The following is a 21656-nucleotide window of genomic DNA, read 5'->3' on the forward strand; positions in this document are numbered from 1 at the left end:
TGTTTTCCTAAAATACAGTTCTCACAAAATTCTAGGGTTGTAGCAGTGTCCTTTCCTAATATGCCTTGGTTACTTAGGATATCTAGCCCCCTCTTACTCATATGTCCCATCCTAAGGTGCCATTTTTCGATTACTGACATATTTGGGGTGACAAGGGAAGAACTTAGGCAATCAGAATAATATTCTCCACATAGGATGTATAACCCATTCCTTTTTTCTTCTTTCAGAATTAGATTCTAGTTTCTATACACAATCAGCCACCCATTTTTGGCTCTATAACAGGATCCTTCCGCATCTAAGGTTCCTAAGGATATGAGGTTCCCTTTGAGTTCTGGAATGTACCTAACATGGGTAAGCTTTATTAGTTTCCCACTACAGAGTCTAAGGGTTATACTACCTTTACCTTTGACCCTACAGGCATTGTTGTTCCCAATGAACACAGTCTCCCTATCATATTCCTCATAGTCTTGAAACCAGTCCCTATTGGGGCTCATGTGGAAAGAGCACCCAAAATCTAACATCCACTCTCTTGTATTGTCAGAAACAGAGACAGTAAACACCTCTGTTTCTTCAGCTAAGTGTTTGGATGAGGCTAGGTTACTCTCTGTGTTTCCCTGCTTTTGTTTCTTAAGCCATTCAAATCAATTCTTCTTCAGATGACCAGTCTTATTGCAGAAAAACATTTTCTAGACTCTGCCTTATGCTTATTGTTCCATTTACTCTGTTTCTTGTTTTTGGACCCCTGGCTAGGTTGACTGCCTTTACCAGATTGAAAGGTATCTGGTTTTCCCCTAACAAACAGGTTACTCCCATTTCGTTTTTGGACCTTTAACTCAAGTTCTCTAGCCTTAAGACCAGCCACAATCAAGTCAACACTAGGGACAATATCGGAATACTGAAGTGCATTCTTAACAACAAGATAATCCTCGGTAATGGAGTTTAACAGTATCATGGCTAGACTAGTCTCTCCTAGTTCCTAATCTGTGCCCTTTAAAATTAAGGTCATTTTTAGGAATTCATCTAGGTTCTCCTCTATTGTCTTGCTACTATCCATTTTATAAGAAAACAAAGCACCCTTGAGAAAAGCTAAGTTTGGTGCAGATTGAAGTGCATACAAAGTTTCGAGTTTACCCCATAACCCTAGAGGGGTTTCGATTCTATCAACCTTCCTCAATACACTGTCTGAGAGGTTCATCATGAGCAGATTGCAGGCTGCTTCATCAATCTCCTCCTTCTCCTTCAATTTCTCCTCGGGCCATTTCTTTTGATCCTTCTCCAGTGCAAGGCCGACTTTATTATGTGAAAGCAGAGCCTTCATTTTCTTCTTCCAACTCCCAAAATCGATCTTCCCATCGTATTGGGAGATCTCCATACGTGTAGTGCTCATGGTATTACACAGACAATGTGATACAGTCTAAGGTGTAAGTGGCATTGTTACACCAGAAGTTGCCAAATACTGCCAGGCAGCTTTTAAGGCGGTCACTGGTTTCCAGCCTATATACCCTTAAACTTGACAAAAACGAAAAAGAACACTACATGTACAGACTCAAGGCAATGACCAAGATTACTCTCCTTAACTAGTGTTTGTGATCTAATCTCACAAAAATAACCCCAAGACTTAGTAAGAATCAAAGTTCTAAGGCTCTAGGAACCTTTGGATTGAGAAACCCCTAAAATCTGAGAAACCCTAATTTTTCGAACAAACCCTAATTTTGATTCGTCAAAAAATTACACAATTTCTAAAACCTGGATACACCCTAGGACGATGGCTTTGATACCACTGTTATGCAATCAACCAAGATTCAACCAGAAACAACCGAGAAAACAGAAAACACAAACAATCAACACCGGATCTTTACCGTGGTTCACTTGCCCTATTTGAGCAAGCTACATCCACGTTGAACTCCGGAAAGGGAGCTCGCTGCACTATGATTATAGAACAACCAATTACAAACAGGATTACAAAGAATGACACCCAAGAACCCAGATCAAACAACTCTGATTCAAACCCGTAATCTGCCCTAGGAATCCTCTAACCTGGAAATCCCTATAACAAGAACACAGTAGTTCTTCCCTTGACTGATTAACCCAAACCACTCAAGAAACTCGCAGATTACAACTGAAATCAGACCCAAAAGAAAGAACCCTAATCTCACAAAGGAAAAACGAAAATACGGCTCTCAACTTTTCTGTTTGATCTACAGTTAAATAAGAAACCTTAATCCTTTTATAGTGTTGACTGAAGGCTTGATCTCAACCGTTGGTTTTTCCTCTGAATCAGCGGTCAGGATCATCTTGGAGCTGTCTCAAAACGACACCGTTCCATTAATACTCAGTACGATGCCATTTCAACATTCACTCACAATAAAGATATTAAATAGTTTCTAAAAATTACCAGAACACATGAGACTTGGATCTTGAGAGTGAAATTAACCAAATTTGTAATATTAATTATATTATTAGTATTGTAGGATATCCTGAATTCAAAATTTAACATTTGTAACTTATGTGTTAATTAATTAACTCAATGTAAAAGTAGTTTAGAAGGTTAATTAAAAGAAATGAATCATCTTGAGTTGTATATTACTTGGATTATTGCTCAGTCAACTAATGTTTATCATTAGATGAACCCATTCAACACCCGAATTAAACGTATCTAGATCTCCAATTAAACTACTTAATAAAAATACATAAATGATACCAAAGTTTACTTCCCACAAAATAGCTAAATTAAGTTGATTATTTATATGATTTTGAATATGGATTAATGGGTCAATGAATTTATAAAAATCATGTCCATAAGAGAAGAAAATATCTTCAAAAATTAAATTAAAGGTTTTATAATGTCAGAAGAGATAACTATAAAGTTTCTAGCAAGTTTGACCATATATAGCCAGTACCATTCGATTGATACGGCCTAAAACATTGAAATAGCATAGTTGAATATATGCTTTTTCAAGATATTAAATTAAGTCAATAAGAAAATTCAATATCTCTAATTAATTCTTGCATGGCATGTGTGTGTACTGTGTAAACTTAAAATATTCTTCTCAAATTGGAGTGTACGGAATACCCCAAAATGATAAATTATTAATCTTAATTACAAATGTTAATTTTAAGTTAGAGATCCCTTAATGAATCTTCCAGATCTTTCTTTTATAATATAGTTGTGATTCATGATCCGGGGCTTCACTTAATTAATGTCACGTGAATTATTAGCAATATATCTTTTATATAGAGGAAGTTATGACGAAAGAAGAAAAAGAAAACCAGCCTGTAAATTAAATTAAATTATGATGTCGGATCTATGGAAGTTAATTCACGGCGGCTAGGCTTAATATGCGTCCCAAGTCAGCAAATTAAATTAAAGCGGTGGGATTAACATGATAAAAACTTTATATTAAAAGGAAGTTCACAAACTTTTATTGACTAAGAGGTTGATTAGTCAGAATTAACGACGGTTTTAGTGCACGAAATTGTCTCCGACATCCAAATAGTTGGACGTCTAGAAGAGGACATAATTATATATTATTACCTTTATAATGAAAACATAGAACGACGGTGGAAAAGCTTCTGATTATAAATGGACTCATTATTGTTATTTCAATAAATTTAAATAAATTATTTAAAATTTTAAAGAGGCTTTTGAGAAATTGAGAAGATTTTGATCAAATACATATTTGATTTGGTGACTGGGAGACTATTTACACCGAAAGAATTATATCATAAAATTAAAAAAAAGAACTAAAATTTTTAAAATTTTATTATTTTGCTTCAAATATTTTCATGAGACAAAATCAATATATTAATGTGTAATGTACATCTTGGCTAGGCATGGCAATGCTCCCCGGAATTTTGGGAACCCACCCGATTTTTTCAAGGATAGGGGTGGGGTTGGGGGGCGTTTTAATACCTGTCCCCGAGGATGGGCGAGGGTGGGTGAAGTCTTTCCCCCGCCCCGCCCCGTAAATAATATATAAAGTTATATATATATTTACTTTACACTAATACCATTATATTTCACCTAATTACACAATTATCCTACCTATATAAACCTATATTATGTTTTCATAAGGAGAATTCAAGGAAATGCTCAAATTTATGTTTATGTAAAATTAACTATGTTTAAACGATTAATTTAAGTGTTTGTCATATAGACGAGAATTAACTATGTTTAAGCGATTAATTTAAGTGTTTGTCATGTAGATGATAATTAACTTGTAATGACTGCTTTATACGAGGATACTTGTAGAAATATATCAAGTAGAATATATGTATAATAGCAAAAGTAAATGGGCCCAAAATTTTCTTTTATTACATATAAACATTATTTATACAAAACAGAGCATCATTTACAAAATGGTATTAAAACAGTGGACAATGTAGTTATTGCTCTTCGCTTACCGACGCCCATCCAACCGCGTTCTCACCTAGATCCTGCAACCACAAAGAAAAACAGCGGGGTGAGCATGAAATAATGCTCAGTAAGTAAATCCTCTACTCGACTGTCCCCGTAACTCTCTCTAATTCTTTCCTTACAATTCTCATCTTTCACACAGCTCTCTTTACTTAACTGCTACTATATGTCACGGCCTCATCTTACCGGAGGCACGGCTGGGTGGAGTTCACACAGCACTATCCCACTCTTCGTGACTTACGGGTGAAGCTCACAAAGCACCAACCTGCAGTTAGTGCTCTTCTCATTCTCTCTACTCTTAGAGTAGTTCATTCACACAGTTCTCTACTCTTTCTCAAACTAGTAGTCATAGTGTAGCTTAATGCTTAGAGTAGGTTAGTCACAAAGTTCTCTACTCTTTCTCGAACTACTTCTCAAATGCACAATTAATGCGTATGGATGGTTCATATTCATTAATGCACTTAGGCAATGCCAATATACAATGTTGCAAAAATTAAGGTTCACAACTCATGCTCATACTTCTCTTAGGCATTTCATCAAACAACTAGTGTGCATACCTAAACTCCACTTTATTTATAAGTCTATCCCTCTCTTGAACCATCCAAAATAGGAGAAAACTCCCTCACCAAGTTATAATTTCTGCCATAACTTAACACTTCCAAAGAGATTTCTCAATCTCCTCCAATTTCATCACAAACTACATTCTCATCACACATCACACTTCTCAATTGAAGTGTATTTAACAACCACAAAATAACTACTCATCTCAACCCAAGTTCTCAATAACATAACATATATCATGCATAAATAAATCTCTACTCAAAGGATTTCTCAAATATCAACTTGAATTGAGATTTACTTACCTTGTGATAGTGTGATTCCACTAACACTTTTCTTTTCCTTAGTAACTTGTCCCTTCTCTACAACTTTAAACAATAAAACCATAAGACTTCAATGTACAAATATATGCAAAACTTCACATCTAAAGCAAGAATCCTTACCTTAGGATGCCTTAGATTAATTCTCTACCAAGATCCAACTAAAAAGCCTCAAAAATCCTTGAAAGCTTGAATGAAGAATTGAGAGGAAATGGAAAATGGAAGAGGCGGTGGAAGAAGAATGAATGAAGGGTTTACTAAACTTAACCCTTTTTTAGCTCAAATTATCTTCATTCATTCCCATTTTACCCTTACTCTTTCTTTGGAATTTCACTTTTGCCCTTTGAATTCTTTGCAAATGCACCCCCATTTAAACTATTTTCCATGTAATTTCCTTGCATTTCACTTCCCATTTTTTCTACTAATTAGGGGTAGAATGGTCATTGTGCCCCAAATAAAGAATTCTCTAGAAACTCAATACACATTTTGTCAATCCCTTTGCCGCGGCGAAGAATCTTTCTTCGCCCCGGCGAAAACTTACAGAACCTACACCGTAGGTTGCAGGACTTCATCGCCGTAGCGAAGCTTCTTCTTTGCCCCGACGAAGTCTGTAAAACAAAAATTCGCCAAGTCTTTACAAATTTCAAGGCAACCACTCAACCAACTCACAATATCCATTCAACCAAGGACTAACCAAACAATATAACAACTCAATTAAGAGCAAAACAATAAAGATTCAAGCAATGCAACGTAAATTAGCTACATACCTCAAGTAGGGCGTTACGTAACTATTGTGTTTGGTAATGCTCAAATTAATTTATGTTTATGTAAAATTAACGGGGCAGGGACGAGCCTCCGACATTCCCCATGAGGCGGGGAAGGGGAATTCCTATAATCCTCGTAAAGGGGATGGGGCGGGGGTGGGAAGTGATTTTGAAGGCGAGGATGGATACGGCGAATGAGATCCCCGCCCCATTGCCATGCCTAATCTTGGCCTCACTCTAGTTTAATTTATTTTTAAAATAGTTCTTAGAACAGTGAAATAGAAATAGTGTATGCTATTTTTAATTAATTGCCCAAAATACCCCTGAACTGTTAAACTTAATTTGATGGTGTTAGGGTTCAGGGGTATGTTTTGATAGTTTCTTGCATAAATGCCATGAGTCAAAATATTAATAAAAGGTTAGCGATAGTTTTTGAAAATCTCCCCAAAAAATAATAATAATAATAATGTAATTCACAAATTTTGTTGAAAGGTGATAAAAAGTCTGTTACTCTTTTTACGTACTTAATAACAATATGGGTGAATGGAGAATAAATTTGGGTGCAAATAACCCTTACACATCTTAAGCCATTTAAATATGATTTCTTACGTGTTAAGTTATATCGATTTAAATTTTTATCTTAAATATATGATATTAATTTATAATAAATTATATATTGTAAGTAAGTATATAAAATACTGTGACGGCAACACATTCAGTGGCGGAACCAGAAAATTGCAATTGGGGTAGCTGCAATATAATGCTTAACTAACGAGGGGACCAAAGCTGGAAGATGTATTTAAGAAATTAATATATTTATAGATTGAATTTAAAAAAACTTTAGGCGCAAGCTTATTGTAGGTCCACCAGTAACGACAATACATTGGCGTATACAGAAATATATATAGCCTTTTAAACAATAAGAATCCTTTTTATCGATAAGTTTTGGGATTATGAAAATGTGTAAAGTAAAACTACGACTGCCAAAATGAATGTATTTAGAAACACAAATTTAAGATCTCAAAATGTGATAACCAATGCGCTGGCAACACACCTAGGATATGTTTGGCACGCGAGATAGTATTTCATTGATACACTGCATAATATTAAATAATACTCGTACAATAGAGTGTTTGGTAACAAAACTGCATTGCAATAAATAATCTACATTTAATAATGCTTACTAAAACCATTACATTAGTTGATGTCATGTTACTTAGTCAACGTGGATCAATAGTGTTAACCGCCCTTTTGACTTTCGCTGATTGGCATTAACCACTAACTCGATTAACTTTTGATCTTTTTTAATTTATTAGTCAAATAATTGAAAAATATATTAGTTTTTAATAAATAAAATTTTGTTAAAGAACAAATATTATATAGCATTATATAAAAATAATATGATGTAATGTTATACCAAACATTATACAACACTTAACATATCATTATATAATACAATGCAATGCTAAGTTATTATGCAATTTGATTAATAACATTCTATGTCGCTCGTCAAACATTCCAACAATAAAAACTTAAAAAACAAAAACAAAAACAAAAATAACTATGCACTAAATGAAGGATCAAATTATAAGTAAAAATCAAAATTTGACCATTAAGTCCTTGTGTTAGTCAATTGGGCCTATTTACAACAGTAAAACCGTTATTTTGAAAGAGTGGTGTTAATTAGGTCTCACTCAATTTTTTTTTTTCAAGCCTCAATATTAATCAAAATGATTTCAAAAATATAATTTACAAATATATTATATTTCATTCAAAGATTACCCCTCTCTAACATTTTCTTCCAAATCTTTTTGTTAACACTAACCTATTTTTTTTTTCTCTTGAATTAAATTTCAACCACCATTTTTATCTGAATTTAAATCTAAATGCAGTCATTCAACAAAATAGAGACAGGAAAAGATCAAAAAAAAAATATATATGAAGACAAAAACAAAAGTCAAAACTTACTTTTTTGTTTTTTTTCATAATTATTGTCTTCCATTGATTGAAATCATCTTCACCACTATAGAATATTTTTAATCTTAAAAACACAATTCTAAACATATAGAAGGGTTAGAGTTCTAACAACAAAGATTTTTTTTTTTTTAATATTTTAAGGATTTAAACGATTAAATATTTTTTTTTAGTTTTACATATTTAAAGAATATATAATTTTTTGAAAACATATTATTGGGGCTTCCCCCACTTTTAAATGTATTTTTGCTTTGACAAATTTAACCTTAATAACATAATAATTTATAAATATATTCATTCTAATTTTATATTTTTGCTTTAATTTTTAACCTTTACATAAACCCTAGATTTAAATTTTCTAAATCATTGAAACATTTTTTCTTTATTTCAAATAATTCTTTGTTTGATGAAAGTATATTACTAATGTTATGGAAAAAGAAACCACATAACGGGATGAATATGAATCTAAATGTGAAGAACAAAAAAGTAAGTTTCAAATTTGAAAATGGAAAAATAGGTATAAACAAAAAACCTAATTAAGAAAACAGATAAAAGTTGTGTAAAAAAAACCCTAATTAATTTTGGAATTGGGGAAAAAAAGTGTAAATAAAAACCCTAGTTAAACTAATTAAGTAGGGTTATTTTTGGTATTAAATGGAGTTTAAAGATAGTTTTTTTAAATATAATAGCGGTATATTTAACAATGGATGATATTGATCAATCTGGTGAGAGCTAAAAATCTCTTCCCTTTTAGAAAAGGATTGAGTTGGAATTAAATAACATCACTCCTTTTGAAATATGTTAGGAGTTAGGACTTAGGTCCACTTAAAAGGTGTCAAAGTCACGAGTGATAATGAGGATAAAACTACAGTATAATCTTATATTTAATATTAATTAAAAAAATAAGCCTACATTTTAAAACCACTTATAATAATCCAAAATTAATTCTTAAAAAGAAAATGAAAGAATGCTTATGAATTCATCAATGTAATGGTTAAACGAAGATTAAGTAATATTACTCAAATTTGACAAAGAGAATTTCCATTACAAATAAACAGTATATTTTAGAAAATATTTTTTAATTTTCACAAAAGAAGGAAATTTTTATTATTGAAGAAATATGATAAAGATTAATGAAAATTACAAAATTCAGATGTGTTTGTTTTGTTATTTTAAATAGCATTTTTAAAATATATTTATAAAGTTAAGTTAGATTATTATTTCGAAAATATAATTTAAAAAAATATATTTAATTGAGTTATTACTGCAGGAATATAATTTATAGCTTTAGAATGTATTTAGGATGGTATATTAGAGTTGAATAAATTATTTGGTATATTATTTTATAAAGGATTTATTGCTAAATTAATTTATTATTACAGCCTATAAACTTTTCAAGTAACGTTTTAATATTATTAAATATTTAATTGTTAAAGGTTACGCCGACGATGTGGTAGATCTGGAGTCGTGTAAAAGCCGCTGGCGGCGATCGAAGGTGGTGGCCTCGGGTTGGAGGAAAGCCGACGAGGTGGTAGATCTAGAGTCGTGTAAAAGCCGGTGGTGGCGCAAAAAAACTGGTGGCCTGTGGTGGAGGAAGGTGGCCGACGATGGCTACATGAGCTGGATCTTTGGGCGCCGGGTTTCAAGCCAAAGCCCATTTTAGGAGAAGGAGTTGAGGGTTCTCTTGGATGATGTTTTTGAATGCAGGTGGAAGAGGGTGTTAGGCTGGTTGTAACGATTTGGATTTTTGGGCGCCGGTGGTGGTTTCAAGCCGAAGCACGTTTTTGAATGCAGGTGGAAACCGTGTGTTAGCGTGGTGAAGGAAGAGGAAGAAAAAACTGAAGAGAGAGGAAAAGGCCAAAAAAAGTCGCCTGATGTCAGCGTCGAAATTTTCAGAACGGCCAAATGGCGTCAGAAATCAAAATTTTCAGAATGGATTTCCCTGAGTAATAAAACAAAGACATTCTAAAAATTTGATTCAAAATAAGAATAAAAATACTAAAACAAACACAAGAGTCTTCTTCACAACTCTCATATTAACAGCCCACAAAAACTGACCTTTGGGCTTATAAGAGAACTAATTAACCCAATAAATCGCCTTTTAAAGTTTTCTAGTTATAAGGCCTTGATGACACCACTATTAAATAAATCATTTTTAATTTGCTCATAAAAAAGATATCTCTTAAAGGCATTTATAAAATAGATATCTATAAGAATTTTCCTTCAATAATATACTCAAGTTGAAATATTTAATCTTTCTTGTTAACTTTTTATTTACAGTTGAATATCTTTACAGTGATACTCTATATAGGAATAATATCTATATAGTCATAAAAACTTTCGATCCTAACTTGGATCAGTTATAAATAAGAATAAATTTCACATTGTAATAAGTTATAATTTTTTAAAGTCTCGTCTTAAGGAATTTGTCTCTACATAGTAATAATTATATGTATATTGCAAAAAAATATGCTATATTAAATTAAATGTTTAAAATGAAATAAAATATTTATCTAAAGTTGTTTAAGACAATGATTTATGTTTAAAAGTTGTTATTACATATTTTATCTTGCGGGTACATAATAAGCATCAGCATGGACACATTCTTATCAAAATATTTCTAACTCTCAAATATATTTAGAGCTTTTTGGCATGAAATTTTTGGTATTTTCGTACTATCATCCTTAAAATTATCTCCTTCATTTTCTTGTCTAATTCTAGTAATGATTTCTTTTTCAGTTAAAACATGCACGACTAATTGCTCATTTGGATTATTGAGGAAGACAATAATATCCATTTGATCAGTATAGTGAAGTTGTCGAATCTGATCACTCAATTTTACAGTGACTTTTTGATATCCATTTACGTGCTATCCTAATGTTACTAAAACAATGAATTAAAATTATAATACTACTAAAACATGAATTATAAAATCAAAAATCAAAACAATAATTCTTGTAACTATACCTCTATTAAATTATAACCTTCTTATAGTAATAAATTTAATTGGTCTCAACATTATGACTATAAAGAGGTTATACTGTATATAATTTTTGGTTAATTTTCAATTTAACTTTCTAAGTTTAAACCACCTTGGAATTACCTACTATATTTGTGACTTACTTAGAACATTGGATTTGTAAAGTGTTCATTAGGTTCCGGAGATTAGTTAAGGAACGTACAAACTGGCCCGGACACCCCGATTATCAAAAGAATAAAAAAATACTTCCTAACTTTTTTCAAATTTACATAAAAAATTCTTTCTTATTTTCTTTTCTTTTTCTGAGGCTAAATTTAGTGGAATTATGTGGCGATTCTTCTTTATTGTTGAAGTATCTACCATTAATTAATTTAATGGTGGTATACCAACCACCTAACTTTAATTAATGTTTCGAAAGTCTAAAAGTTCCCAAAACACTTTACTTCAATTTCTCCTCTCGATTACTAATGTTTCACCTTCGATAATATGCTAATGTCATTACGCAGAGGCGACTTTTTGGGAGAGTAGAAAGAATATCATAAATGTTGATCCTTATTTCAATGCATTATAAAGTGACTTTGCTAAATTATTTGCCGTTTTTCTTGATTAACCTTAATGTATTAATACTCCCAAATAATCTAATGGAGATTGTTCCTAACATCTATTGACTCTGAGGTGCGTTATTGCTCAACACAATCATTCTTTTAGCTGATTAAAATCCACTTAATTTCTGAATGTTTTCAATCGATCTCTCTGAAATCTGAATCATCACCTGTGCTCAACTGGCCTCCCCATAAAGCAGTTTCAAGTTGTATATGGTTTTGGAATGACAGAATTAATGGTCATATATCCGCCAGAAGAAAAAGTGCAGCAAAATCGAATTAAATCTTATGTTCTTGCTACCCCAGTTTATGAATCTGAAGAAAGAATTCATTTTTATGCTATATGTTGCATGCATTTTAATCTCAACTAACTCTCAGTGGAGACCAGTGCAGTAACCCACCATCACAGCCACCCATTTCTATCCACACTACCTCTAATTCATCATAATCATCTGGGTTATCATTTTAATTTATAATTTATAGATATACAAAATATCAAATCGTTTTTATAAATCAATTAATTATCAGAAGCCTCTTTGTAAAAAAAATAACAAAATTGAGAAATAAATACAAATCTTCATGTCATTGATTAGATATATAATAATACATAAATAACACACACTGGATAACACAATATATACAGTATATTGTGTTGTCATTATCATCCGACATTAATTTTGGCCTGCAGGGGCAAACAACAATTGAACCTTATATTTGCACCGTTTTGAAATCAGTGAGAGAATTGCACCCTCTGCCTAATTAATTGTGTTATCCTTCTAATCTAATCTAATCAATCCTTCTAAATCTAATCTAGATTCTTTTTCTTTGATTATTTCTAATTAAGCTACTGCATTTACAGTCGGTTGGGTTACATTAATGGAAAGGATCCAACCCTCAGTGAGCCCTTCAAGAACCAGCTAGTACGTTTCTTCAATGCATAAAAATTTGGTTTGAATTTAGTGTCCCAATTTTCAAACCTTGGATTTTCTCATCTAAAAAGAAGAAGGGTGGGGAGCTCATCACTTCCTATAGCACCAGCCACAACAGACACATTATTTTGTGGCTTATTATTGTCTTCATCAACAAGCGCGGACGAAAGAGAGGGAACAGAAATGGTGAGATCAAGATTCAAATTAGAGTCACCAGACGTTTCATCTTCAAGACAACTTCCGGCATCAGAAACTCTATCGTTATCGGCAGAAATTACTTTCGCGTTGGAAACTGCATGCTTTGATGTGACAGTAGCTGAAATATCATGACGTTGTGGAAGCTGAGGACGAGGAATATGGTCGAGCCGATGGTTATTGGGATCAATACCCATGCTTATCAGCTTCTTTCTGAGATGAGAGTTCCAATAGTTCTTCACTTCATTGTCAGTCCTCCCCGGTAACCTTCCAGCAAGTAATGACCACCTGTAAGAAAGAACCCATAAATCATAAACAAAAAGAAGCATAATAATAATAATAATAATAAATGCATTTATAGATATAAAGATGGAGAGAAAGAGGTGGTACCGGTTGCCAAGGAGAGCATGAAGCTTGATGATAAGATCTTCTTCATCTTGTGCAAAATTACCACGTTTGATATCTGGCCTGAGATAATTTGTCCATCTTAGCCTACAGCTTTTACCGCAGCGGTGTAAACCTGAAATATATATTTACATGAAATTAATTAAGCGATTCAGAAATTAGAATGACAAGCTCTTGCACAAACTTAATTATATATGGACATGCAAGCATGAAGCTCATGCACATATATAGGGAGGTAATTAATAATTACCAGCCGCTTTGGGGAGAGAACGCCAACAGCCTTCACCATGAGTTCGAATATAATCAATAAGTTTCTGGTCTTCTTGCTTGGACCAAGCGCCCTTGTTGGTGTCTTGTTTATCACAGCAAGGCTTTCTCATTATAATGTTGAAGAGAATGAGAGAAAATTAGAGGAAGAGTGAAACTAGGGAAAGAAGAGGGAGAAGAAAGGCATAGATATAGCTGAACAACAGAGGAGGAGGAGTTGACTTGGACCGGTGGTTTTGAGTTTATAAATTAGGTGGGTCATGAGAATTAGGATAAGGGTCTTTGTTTTGAGGGTCTCTCGTTTGTTTACCGTTAAGTAGATGTCACTTTCCCTACCTACGCTTTTCAAATTTCTTATTTTATTTTTAATAAAATTTCATTGGAAAATTAATCTGTTCATGCTCTACCTCTACCTATCCAAATACTCTTTCCTGGTTGGTAGCGCAAGTTTCTCAACAAACTCCCTTTTTTTTTTTTTTTTGTGCTTTGTAAAATATGGTAGAGTTCATTCTACAGTAAAGAAATATTATATGTCTACTATTGTAATTAGTCCTTTCATAATACATATGTGTTTTTTTTTTTTTTGTGCTTTGTAAAATATGGTAGAGTTCATTCTACAGTAAAGAAATATTATATGTCTACTATTGTAATTAGTCCTTTCATAATACATATGTGTGCAGCAAATCTAAGTTATATTCCTCCACTTTTCATAACCAATGAAATTATGTCTTAACCACCACTGGGTAGCTTGATGACAAAAGAGTAAAAAAAAGGTTTCATGAGCTCCTGAGTTCGAATCCTCTCATGCACTAATAGAGATTACCATTGAGGCTTTTACTTGGTCGAACATTCTAGGGCTCCAGAGAATTAGTTGAGGCACTCGTAAGTTGGTCAAAACACCCTCAGTGATAAAAGGAGGTCTCTTTAGTGTTTATATGTTAGTATTTTACTTACATAGGCGACCTTATTAACATTTTTGACTTCTTGTTCATGTTAAGAGTTTCTCTTATTTCACCGTGCTGTACATATTAGTTGTTGCTCTTTCCATGCTCCTTGTGTTTTATTTGCTTGCCATAGTGTTAATCTTTTTCCCATTGTTTTAAAACCTGGCCCAGTTTGGCTGGTTCAACCGGGTCTTAGTGCCTTCACTGGTTAGGTTACAATTTTTCCTACTCATTTAAAATCCTAGAAATTAGGACATCAATCTATGAACAATTGAAGGCTAGAATATTAAGGCTTTTAAAAAGAATCTACTGATGAGTGCAATGGTGGCAACAACATCAATTTCTGGTGACTGAATCGATTGGAAATTACAAAATAATGTCGTCGAAAAAATCCATCTGTTGCCAGCGACTGGGGAGGTGAACGAGGGCGGGGTGAGATGGGTTTTGGTCAGGAGGCTAAGGGGAGTGTTTTCATGGTGATGGAGAGTGTTGTTGTCGCTAGAAACATGCCCTATTTGCCAAAGCCAACGGTGGCTTTTGGGGTGTTTTTGCAAGATTTTAAATATATAAGGACTTATATGTAATTTTTAGGGGTATTTTTGTTAGATTTCAAACTTTTGGACATTGGTTTGACCTACCGGTCAAACTGGGACCCTGCCACTTTGTCGGGTTTCACCTCGGATTGGGTTTTAAAACATTGCTTTTTCCCATTTGGAATGTTTCTGCTGACCCCTGATGAAACTTGAAATATGTTGCTGAAAGCATTCGAGGATTACAGGTAGTCAGTTATGAAAAATCTGATGAAAGGTTTATTGTTTCGTCGACATACAAAATTTTATAAAAACATTTGTGAAATTCAATGTTTGTTTTGTAGTTTATTTTACAGAAATAATCCTAGATCACAGTTCATCTCCCTCAATGATGTTTAGGGGAGAACTGTTACTAAATTCAATGAGTTTTCTTCTTCTAAATGTTTCTTGCTTTGATATGAAACCATGAGCAGTAGTAGGATACATATACATAGAGGCATAGCCACGATTTCTAATCAGTGGGGTCAAAAAATCTAAATAAATAAATTTACAATAAAATATATACTGAAGTAATAAGTATATAAAAAAAAAAATTTAATCTAAAAATTTAATTTTAAAAGTTATACATACCAAATTTTTAATTCTATAATTGTCCATGATGGTATTTCATATTTTGAAAATGTTGCATAAACTTACCTTGTGATCTTCAAATAAGTAGTCTTCCTTGATTAATCCAACTAAAGAAAAAAAAAACGTATTAGAGAAAAGGAGAGGAACTGAGGAAGAGAGAAAATGGGAAAAAAATATGGATATTTTTAAATTCTAGGATCAATAAAAAATGAAAATATTTTAGTAGGATCAATAAAATATAAGTAATTTTAGCCTTGAAATTTATCAAAAGACTCCAATGATAAAAAAAAAAAAAAAAAAAAAGGAAAATGAAATTACCAAATACCCCGGTGATGAAAAAAAAAAATATCTGCCTTGAAAATTAAAAAGAATTATAAGAGCAGAGAAATAGACTGGAAAGGGAAAGGGAATAGGAAAAGACAGAAGAAGCTGTTGGGTAGCTAGTATCACAGTATGCAAGAAGATTCGAGAAGTACAATATGGTCGACTGGCTGTCGAACCCTAGCATCGATTAAATAAACCAAAACTTTATAATAATTTGGTGCGCATTTTTATGACACTCCGATATATCACAAACGATGTATCTCCTTTCTCACCAGCTTGCATTTTGTCGTTTCTTGTTTTCTAATAAACAATATTCAGGAGAAGTGCTGACAAATTTAGAACATGTCCTGTTAAGTTACACTAAGGAAAGGTCGATAATTAAGCCAAAAATTAAACAATTAAAAATAAAAACACCTGAGCTGTAGCTGCTGGTGATTTTTTATGTTGCATTATTAGGGAGACATGGATTTCCCTATATTATATTGCTACTGTGTAATGAAAACAACACAACACTAATATATTTCACTCAACATTTGGTAAGATAAAATCTTGATGATGGTAAATTAGTGTACAATTATACAGAGGTGAAACGACTTACACCTATCTAAGGTTTGATGAAACCACGATTGATACCTAAAAGATTTTAAAATGACAAATATGTACCTTCTGTTAGTGAAAAGACTAGAATACTCTTTAAGAAATATTAGTCAGATTCCGACGGATACCTACCCAAAGTTTGATGGAATTAATAAAGTTAAGGAGTCTAAAAGTAATTAAGAGTATTCTAGTCTTTTCACTAACAGAAGGTACCTGTTTGTCATTTTAAAACCTTTTAGGTACCAATCATCGTTTGGCCAAACCTTGGGTAGGTATAAGTCATTCAGTCTTATACATACAGAATAAATGACAACAATAATGATATACTTACTCACGAGTTTACTAACCGTCTTACTACCTTTGTTAAAATTTTATATAATACCCGTACTATGTGTATAATACCCGTACTATATATTATATTTACAAAGGATAGTAAGATAGTTAAGAAGATTATTAATAAGATTGTGAGTAAATATAACATTACCTTCGATGGCAAAATGAAGGGTCACTTCACTTTCACAATAATGCAATAGGCAGCAGATGTACCAGATTACATCCGAGGCTTTTTGTTGGACTCCGTTGAGTGAAAAAAAAAAAGAAAATGTGAAAGCTGTAAATAAATGAAAGTGCAGGCGAGCCGGTGGGTGAAAACAATCCTAGGGAATGCAATCACCTTGAAACTAGTTAAGGGAACCTCACCTACCAAGTACATTATACATAATATTATATTTATAAAAACAGTCACCTTGAAAATAGTTGCAGAGCTCTTAATGTCCTCTGGAGTAGCTGCTTTTCTTCCATCACAATCTTGACGACTTGACCTACCTAAATAAGGAAGAAAAGCTGTGGACAATATACAGAATAATGAACAACACTTTGCTTTGATTCTTCCATCACCAAACCCATGCCCAATATTAAACAATACTTCCTTTTACGTTGGTGCACAGCACACCTTTCATAATAATGAACAACACTTTGCTACCTACTTTTCTTTCAATTAGTTATACATACAAATTAAATTAATTATGTTTTTTGGTGTAATTGATTTAAATAAATCTTTATTTGATTTGAATTAATCTTTTAGTGGTTAATATATGACTTTCTAACACAAATTTCAGTGTCATTAAGTTTGAAAAAGGTGACCAAATATACATGAATTTGTGACTCGTTATGAGGTTGATTGATTCGTTGGACCGACAGAAAATGACCTCTAATCAGTTAAACTATATAGTATAAAATATGTTAGGTGTTCGAGTAGGGTTTATGTGTCAAGAGTAACAGTTTTACAACATCTCACTAATTAGAATTAAAAACTTAAAAGAAAACCTCAATTAAAAAGAAAACGAATGCATATTATAAGAGATCATAAGACCTGGATAAAATCATTATAAATTAGAGATTTGTTTAAAAGAAGTGCTTACTTTTACCCAATGGACTAATTAAATTAAATTAATTAACTACAGTTTGATATGTAACTAGATACGAGTATGAGTATATTACTCTTCCAACAATGTATTACTAATTATAATCAAATCATCATATAACAATTTATTACTAATGTTTAAATCATCATACACCAGTCAATTAGTAGTGTGACAGTATACCACTTTATTACATATTATTATTCAGGATATAAGACTATATATTGAGAAACTTTAAAACTACCCGTAATATATAGTTAATTACATATATATTTGAAGTGGTAAGGATAAGGTATATCTGAACTGACACATTTCCGTAAATAACCACGTATTAAGGTCATCTGGAAACATGAGGAAACTCAACATTCTATTATATCTACCAGTCACCATTTGCATGGACGACTCCCTTCCTTTCACGCCGTTTACGCACCGAACAGTCCAATTCCCCTCTTCTTTGATTTTATGGAAATGGAATGTTCAGAATTGACCATTTATTATATACTAATTAATTAATATTAATCTCATTAACTCTGTCTTTACTTATTATGACCAGCAGTTGGGTGGCCGTCAGTCTAAGCTTGTTTGTTTTCTGAGAAATCGAAGTTTTCTTTCATTTTCATTTCCAAATATTTTTCTGGTTTTGAAGTTTTGATTCAACGCATGCAAACAGAGAAGTGGGGTTGGATTGTGGACCATCCTCCGTAACTACCACAACTAATTGCTTACATATTCATCCTCCACAAATTTAATTATTTTATATTTGTTAATTAATTATTTCAATCATTTTTTTAATAAATTATGCTTATGTTTGTTTCACTCTTTTGAATCATTTTTTTTGTTATCCTATTTGGATTAAAAAAAATTGAATATGTGTTTGTTTAGTTATTGAGATTATTATTCTGAATCAAATAAATTTTTTTTTTTCTACTGAAAATGAAAAAGGGGAGACTTGTTTTCTATTATCTTATTCTATTGAATTCAAAACATTTTTTCAACTCTATTCAACTAAAAAAAATTATATTTCACTCCTTCCAATCTGAAAATTAAGCCACTCAAACTGCCACCGCTTGCCAGCAACCAACGGCAGTTGGCAGCGGCTGATGGAACGACGCACAATCGGTCAATCGTGCGTCAATCTTGTCATTTCCGGTCAAATCCACCATGGACCTGGTTAGAAACTGTCAGATCCACTACTATATTCTGTCGGATCTAGCCATTAACGATTAGATCTATCTAGCTATTGATAACAACTAGCTTTTGGTCATCGTTGACAACTAGATTTTGGGGGGTGTTTTAGTTCATTTTTAAAGTTTTATTGTGGGGGGTGTTTAGCTAAATTAATAAATACAGGGGGTTAAAAAAGAAGTCTAAATGTTTTTAGAAAATGTTTTCTAAAAATGTACCAAACAACTATTCATCATTTTATCCAACTCTAATATAATTTTCAGATATTATCAAGCACATTCTCATAATTCTATCTTATTCAATTTAATCCAATTCAACTCAACTTAAAATAGTTTTTCAGAATAACATTTTTCAAATAATCTACCAAACAAGCCAACAGTATGAGAAAATCTAGAATTAATATTAAAAAGATAGTCATATCATCTATACCGAAAACTAATACATTTATGTTAATTATAATTTATTTTTTTATTTTCATATATCTTTACAATGAGAAAATCTATAATAGTAATTAGTAAGTGTATTAATACATATATGTCATATTATTATTATTTATTTAAAAACTACAAATTACATTTATAATAAAGACAAATGAATGAGCAAAAAATTTGCCAACGGCATACAAAGTTTACAAACATTGATTTGTGCTATAAGTGATGTGAAATTCATGTTTTATATTAAAATTAATATGATTCATAAATATTAAATTGAAAAATTATGTGACATGATATAAGAGACATGTATTAATTGGTGGTGTAAGAATATAAGTGTGTTTGATACACCGTATTGGTATTGGATTAGACTAACTTCATAGGATTGAATTGAAATGAATAACAATAAATTGAATTGGATGACAATATTGATATTAATACTACGCTATGTTTGATATAATACTGTATTCGACAAAATTATTGATATTAAAAATTTATTATTTAATTAACTTGAATAAAATATATATTTTTAAATATAATTATGTAATTAAGAAATTATATTACAGTAGTAAAACATCTTTAAAATTCCGAACTTGATGCAAACTTCATATCTGTAGGATTTCGTTTGAGATACTGATTCATCTTTGAGTCTACTGGAATTAATTTCTTATTGATTAAAGAACAATTACATAACAAATTGGAAAAAAAGCAACAAAATCAATTTGATTATTCTCTCGAAGTAGTAATTAATGATGAAAAAAACTAAGCTAAGCAATCAACGCGTTAGCCTGAAACTTTTCCCGGTAAATGATTGGAACTTCTCTGTGCTCTTGACTGTTTCTTCTCGTTTGGTATCCTCTTTCACTGACGCTTCAGCTTTTTCTTTCCCAGACCTGGAATCAAATACAAGTTTTCCTCCAGCCTTACGAGGCTCAGGCGCCTCTGCACATGTACTTTTGCCTTTGCCTTCTGCTGCAAGCAACTCCTTCTCATTCTGCCCCGATCTTGGCATCCCATCCAAGCGCCTTGCTTTACCACTGAATGGTATGAAAGCCTTAACCTTTTCTTCTTCCTTAACAATCGCCTGCTGCTTAACTGGAACTTTAGAAGGCTCAAGTACCTTCTTCACCGGTTTTCTGGGTTCTTCATAGTCCAAAGGCGGCGCAAAATCGACCTCACAGTCTGTATCGATCATACATACAGCAGGAGAAGGCTTTGTTTCCAGTATATTAATGTAGAGCTTCTTGTTGTCATGCATGATCATGATGGTGTCTCCAGTGGTTAAACAAGAAAAGTTTCTTAGACTTGTTTCGAGGAGAGCTTTTGGATTCGAGAGTTTCAAGAAATCCTGAGTGTGTGGCTGCAACTTCATGTGCTCTGCTTTCATTAAACTTACATTCTTGAGTTTTATTGAATCATATTCTTGAATCTTCATAACTTCCATCATCCAAGTAGGCACGTATATGAAACCGTCCTCGGCAGTGAACTCGAGAACACCACAGTGAGTGATTTTACCTGAACGAAGATTAGATCACTCAAATTCCAAAGGGTATTTGACATTGGTGTATTCAAGTCGGTGAAGGGCGGATTGAGGCATGATGATCTTGTTACCACTCTCTAAGTGAAGCTTATCAACACGCGAGAGAGAGTAACAATGATAATATTTTTCAAAGAATTCGAAGTTATCATCAGCCTCCCACCCTTGATTGTCATCCCAATCATCCATTGAGTGCGCTTCGAATTTAGAAGAAGGAGAAGAAGAAGAAGAAGAAACAAGAAGAGTAATTAGAAGACTCGATTTGAAACCTGTGATTATGTGCAAGCTGAGAGGTTAATATATAGGTATAAGGCCAACCTAGTTTTTTAATAGGAATAGGAGGTCTATTCCTAATCCAATCCAATAAAGTTGTTCCTAACACTTGCAGAATACGATAATTATTTGATTATTTAAATTAAAATTAACAAAAATTAACCTGATTAATTGAGGAGACAATTGTCCTAATGAGCTTAATCATTTGTAAAACATGGGCAAACAGAATCTAAAACCTAAACTTACTTGGACTAAGTACAGACCGAACAATCCCAAAGATCAGTCTCTGTACTTGGTAAGACGCACATGGTTCACCATCCTAATCCAGAACTTCTCCAGCATAAGATCCTTTTTCATTAGGATTAGATTGCTT

General features: G+C 32.5%; 2 protein-coding genes across 2 annotated transcripts; both read right to left on the reverse strand.

Moving 5' to 3' along the window:
* Window positions 1–12194: 12194 nt before the first annotated feature.
* Window positions 12195–13575, reverse strand: LOC116134790 (transcription repressor MYB6-like). The gene is made up of 3 exons (XM_031420435.1): window positions 13395–13575; window positions 13130–13259; window positions 12195–13027 (listed from the first exon to the last, which is right to left on the reverse strand). The coding sequence occupies exons 1-3, from the start codon at window positions 13522–13524 to the stop codon at window positions 12604–12606; spliced, it is 684 nt and encodes a 227-aa protein (XP_031276295.1). The 5' UTR covers window positions 13525–13575; the 3' UTR covers window positions 12195–12603.
* Window positions 13576–20215: 6640 nt separating this feature from the next.
* LOC116134818 (ubiquitin recognition factor in ER-associated degradation protein 1-like) lies at window positions 20216–21114 on the reverse strand. Its single transcript, XM_031420469.1, has one exon. It carries the CDS (start codon window positions 20918–20920, stop codon window positions 20249–20251), a length of 672 nt encoding a protein of 223 aa, XP_031276329.1. The 5' UTR covers window positions 20921–21114; the 3' UTR covers window positions 20216–20248.
* Between the last annotated feature and the right edge of the window lie 542 nt (window positions 21115–21656).

Source organism: Pistacia vera, unplaced genomic scaffold, assembly GCF_008641045.1.
Source record: "Pistacia vera cultivar Batoury unplaced genomic scaffold, PisVer_v2 Contig291, whole genome shotgun sequence".
Lineage (NCBI taxonomy): Eukaryota > Viridiplantae > Streptophyta > Magnoliopsida > Sapindales > Anacardiaceae > Pistacia > Pistacia vera.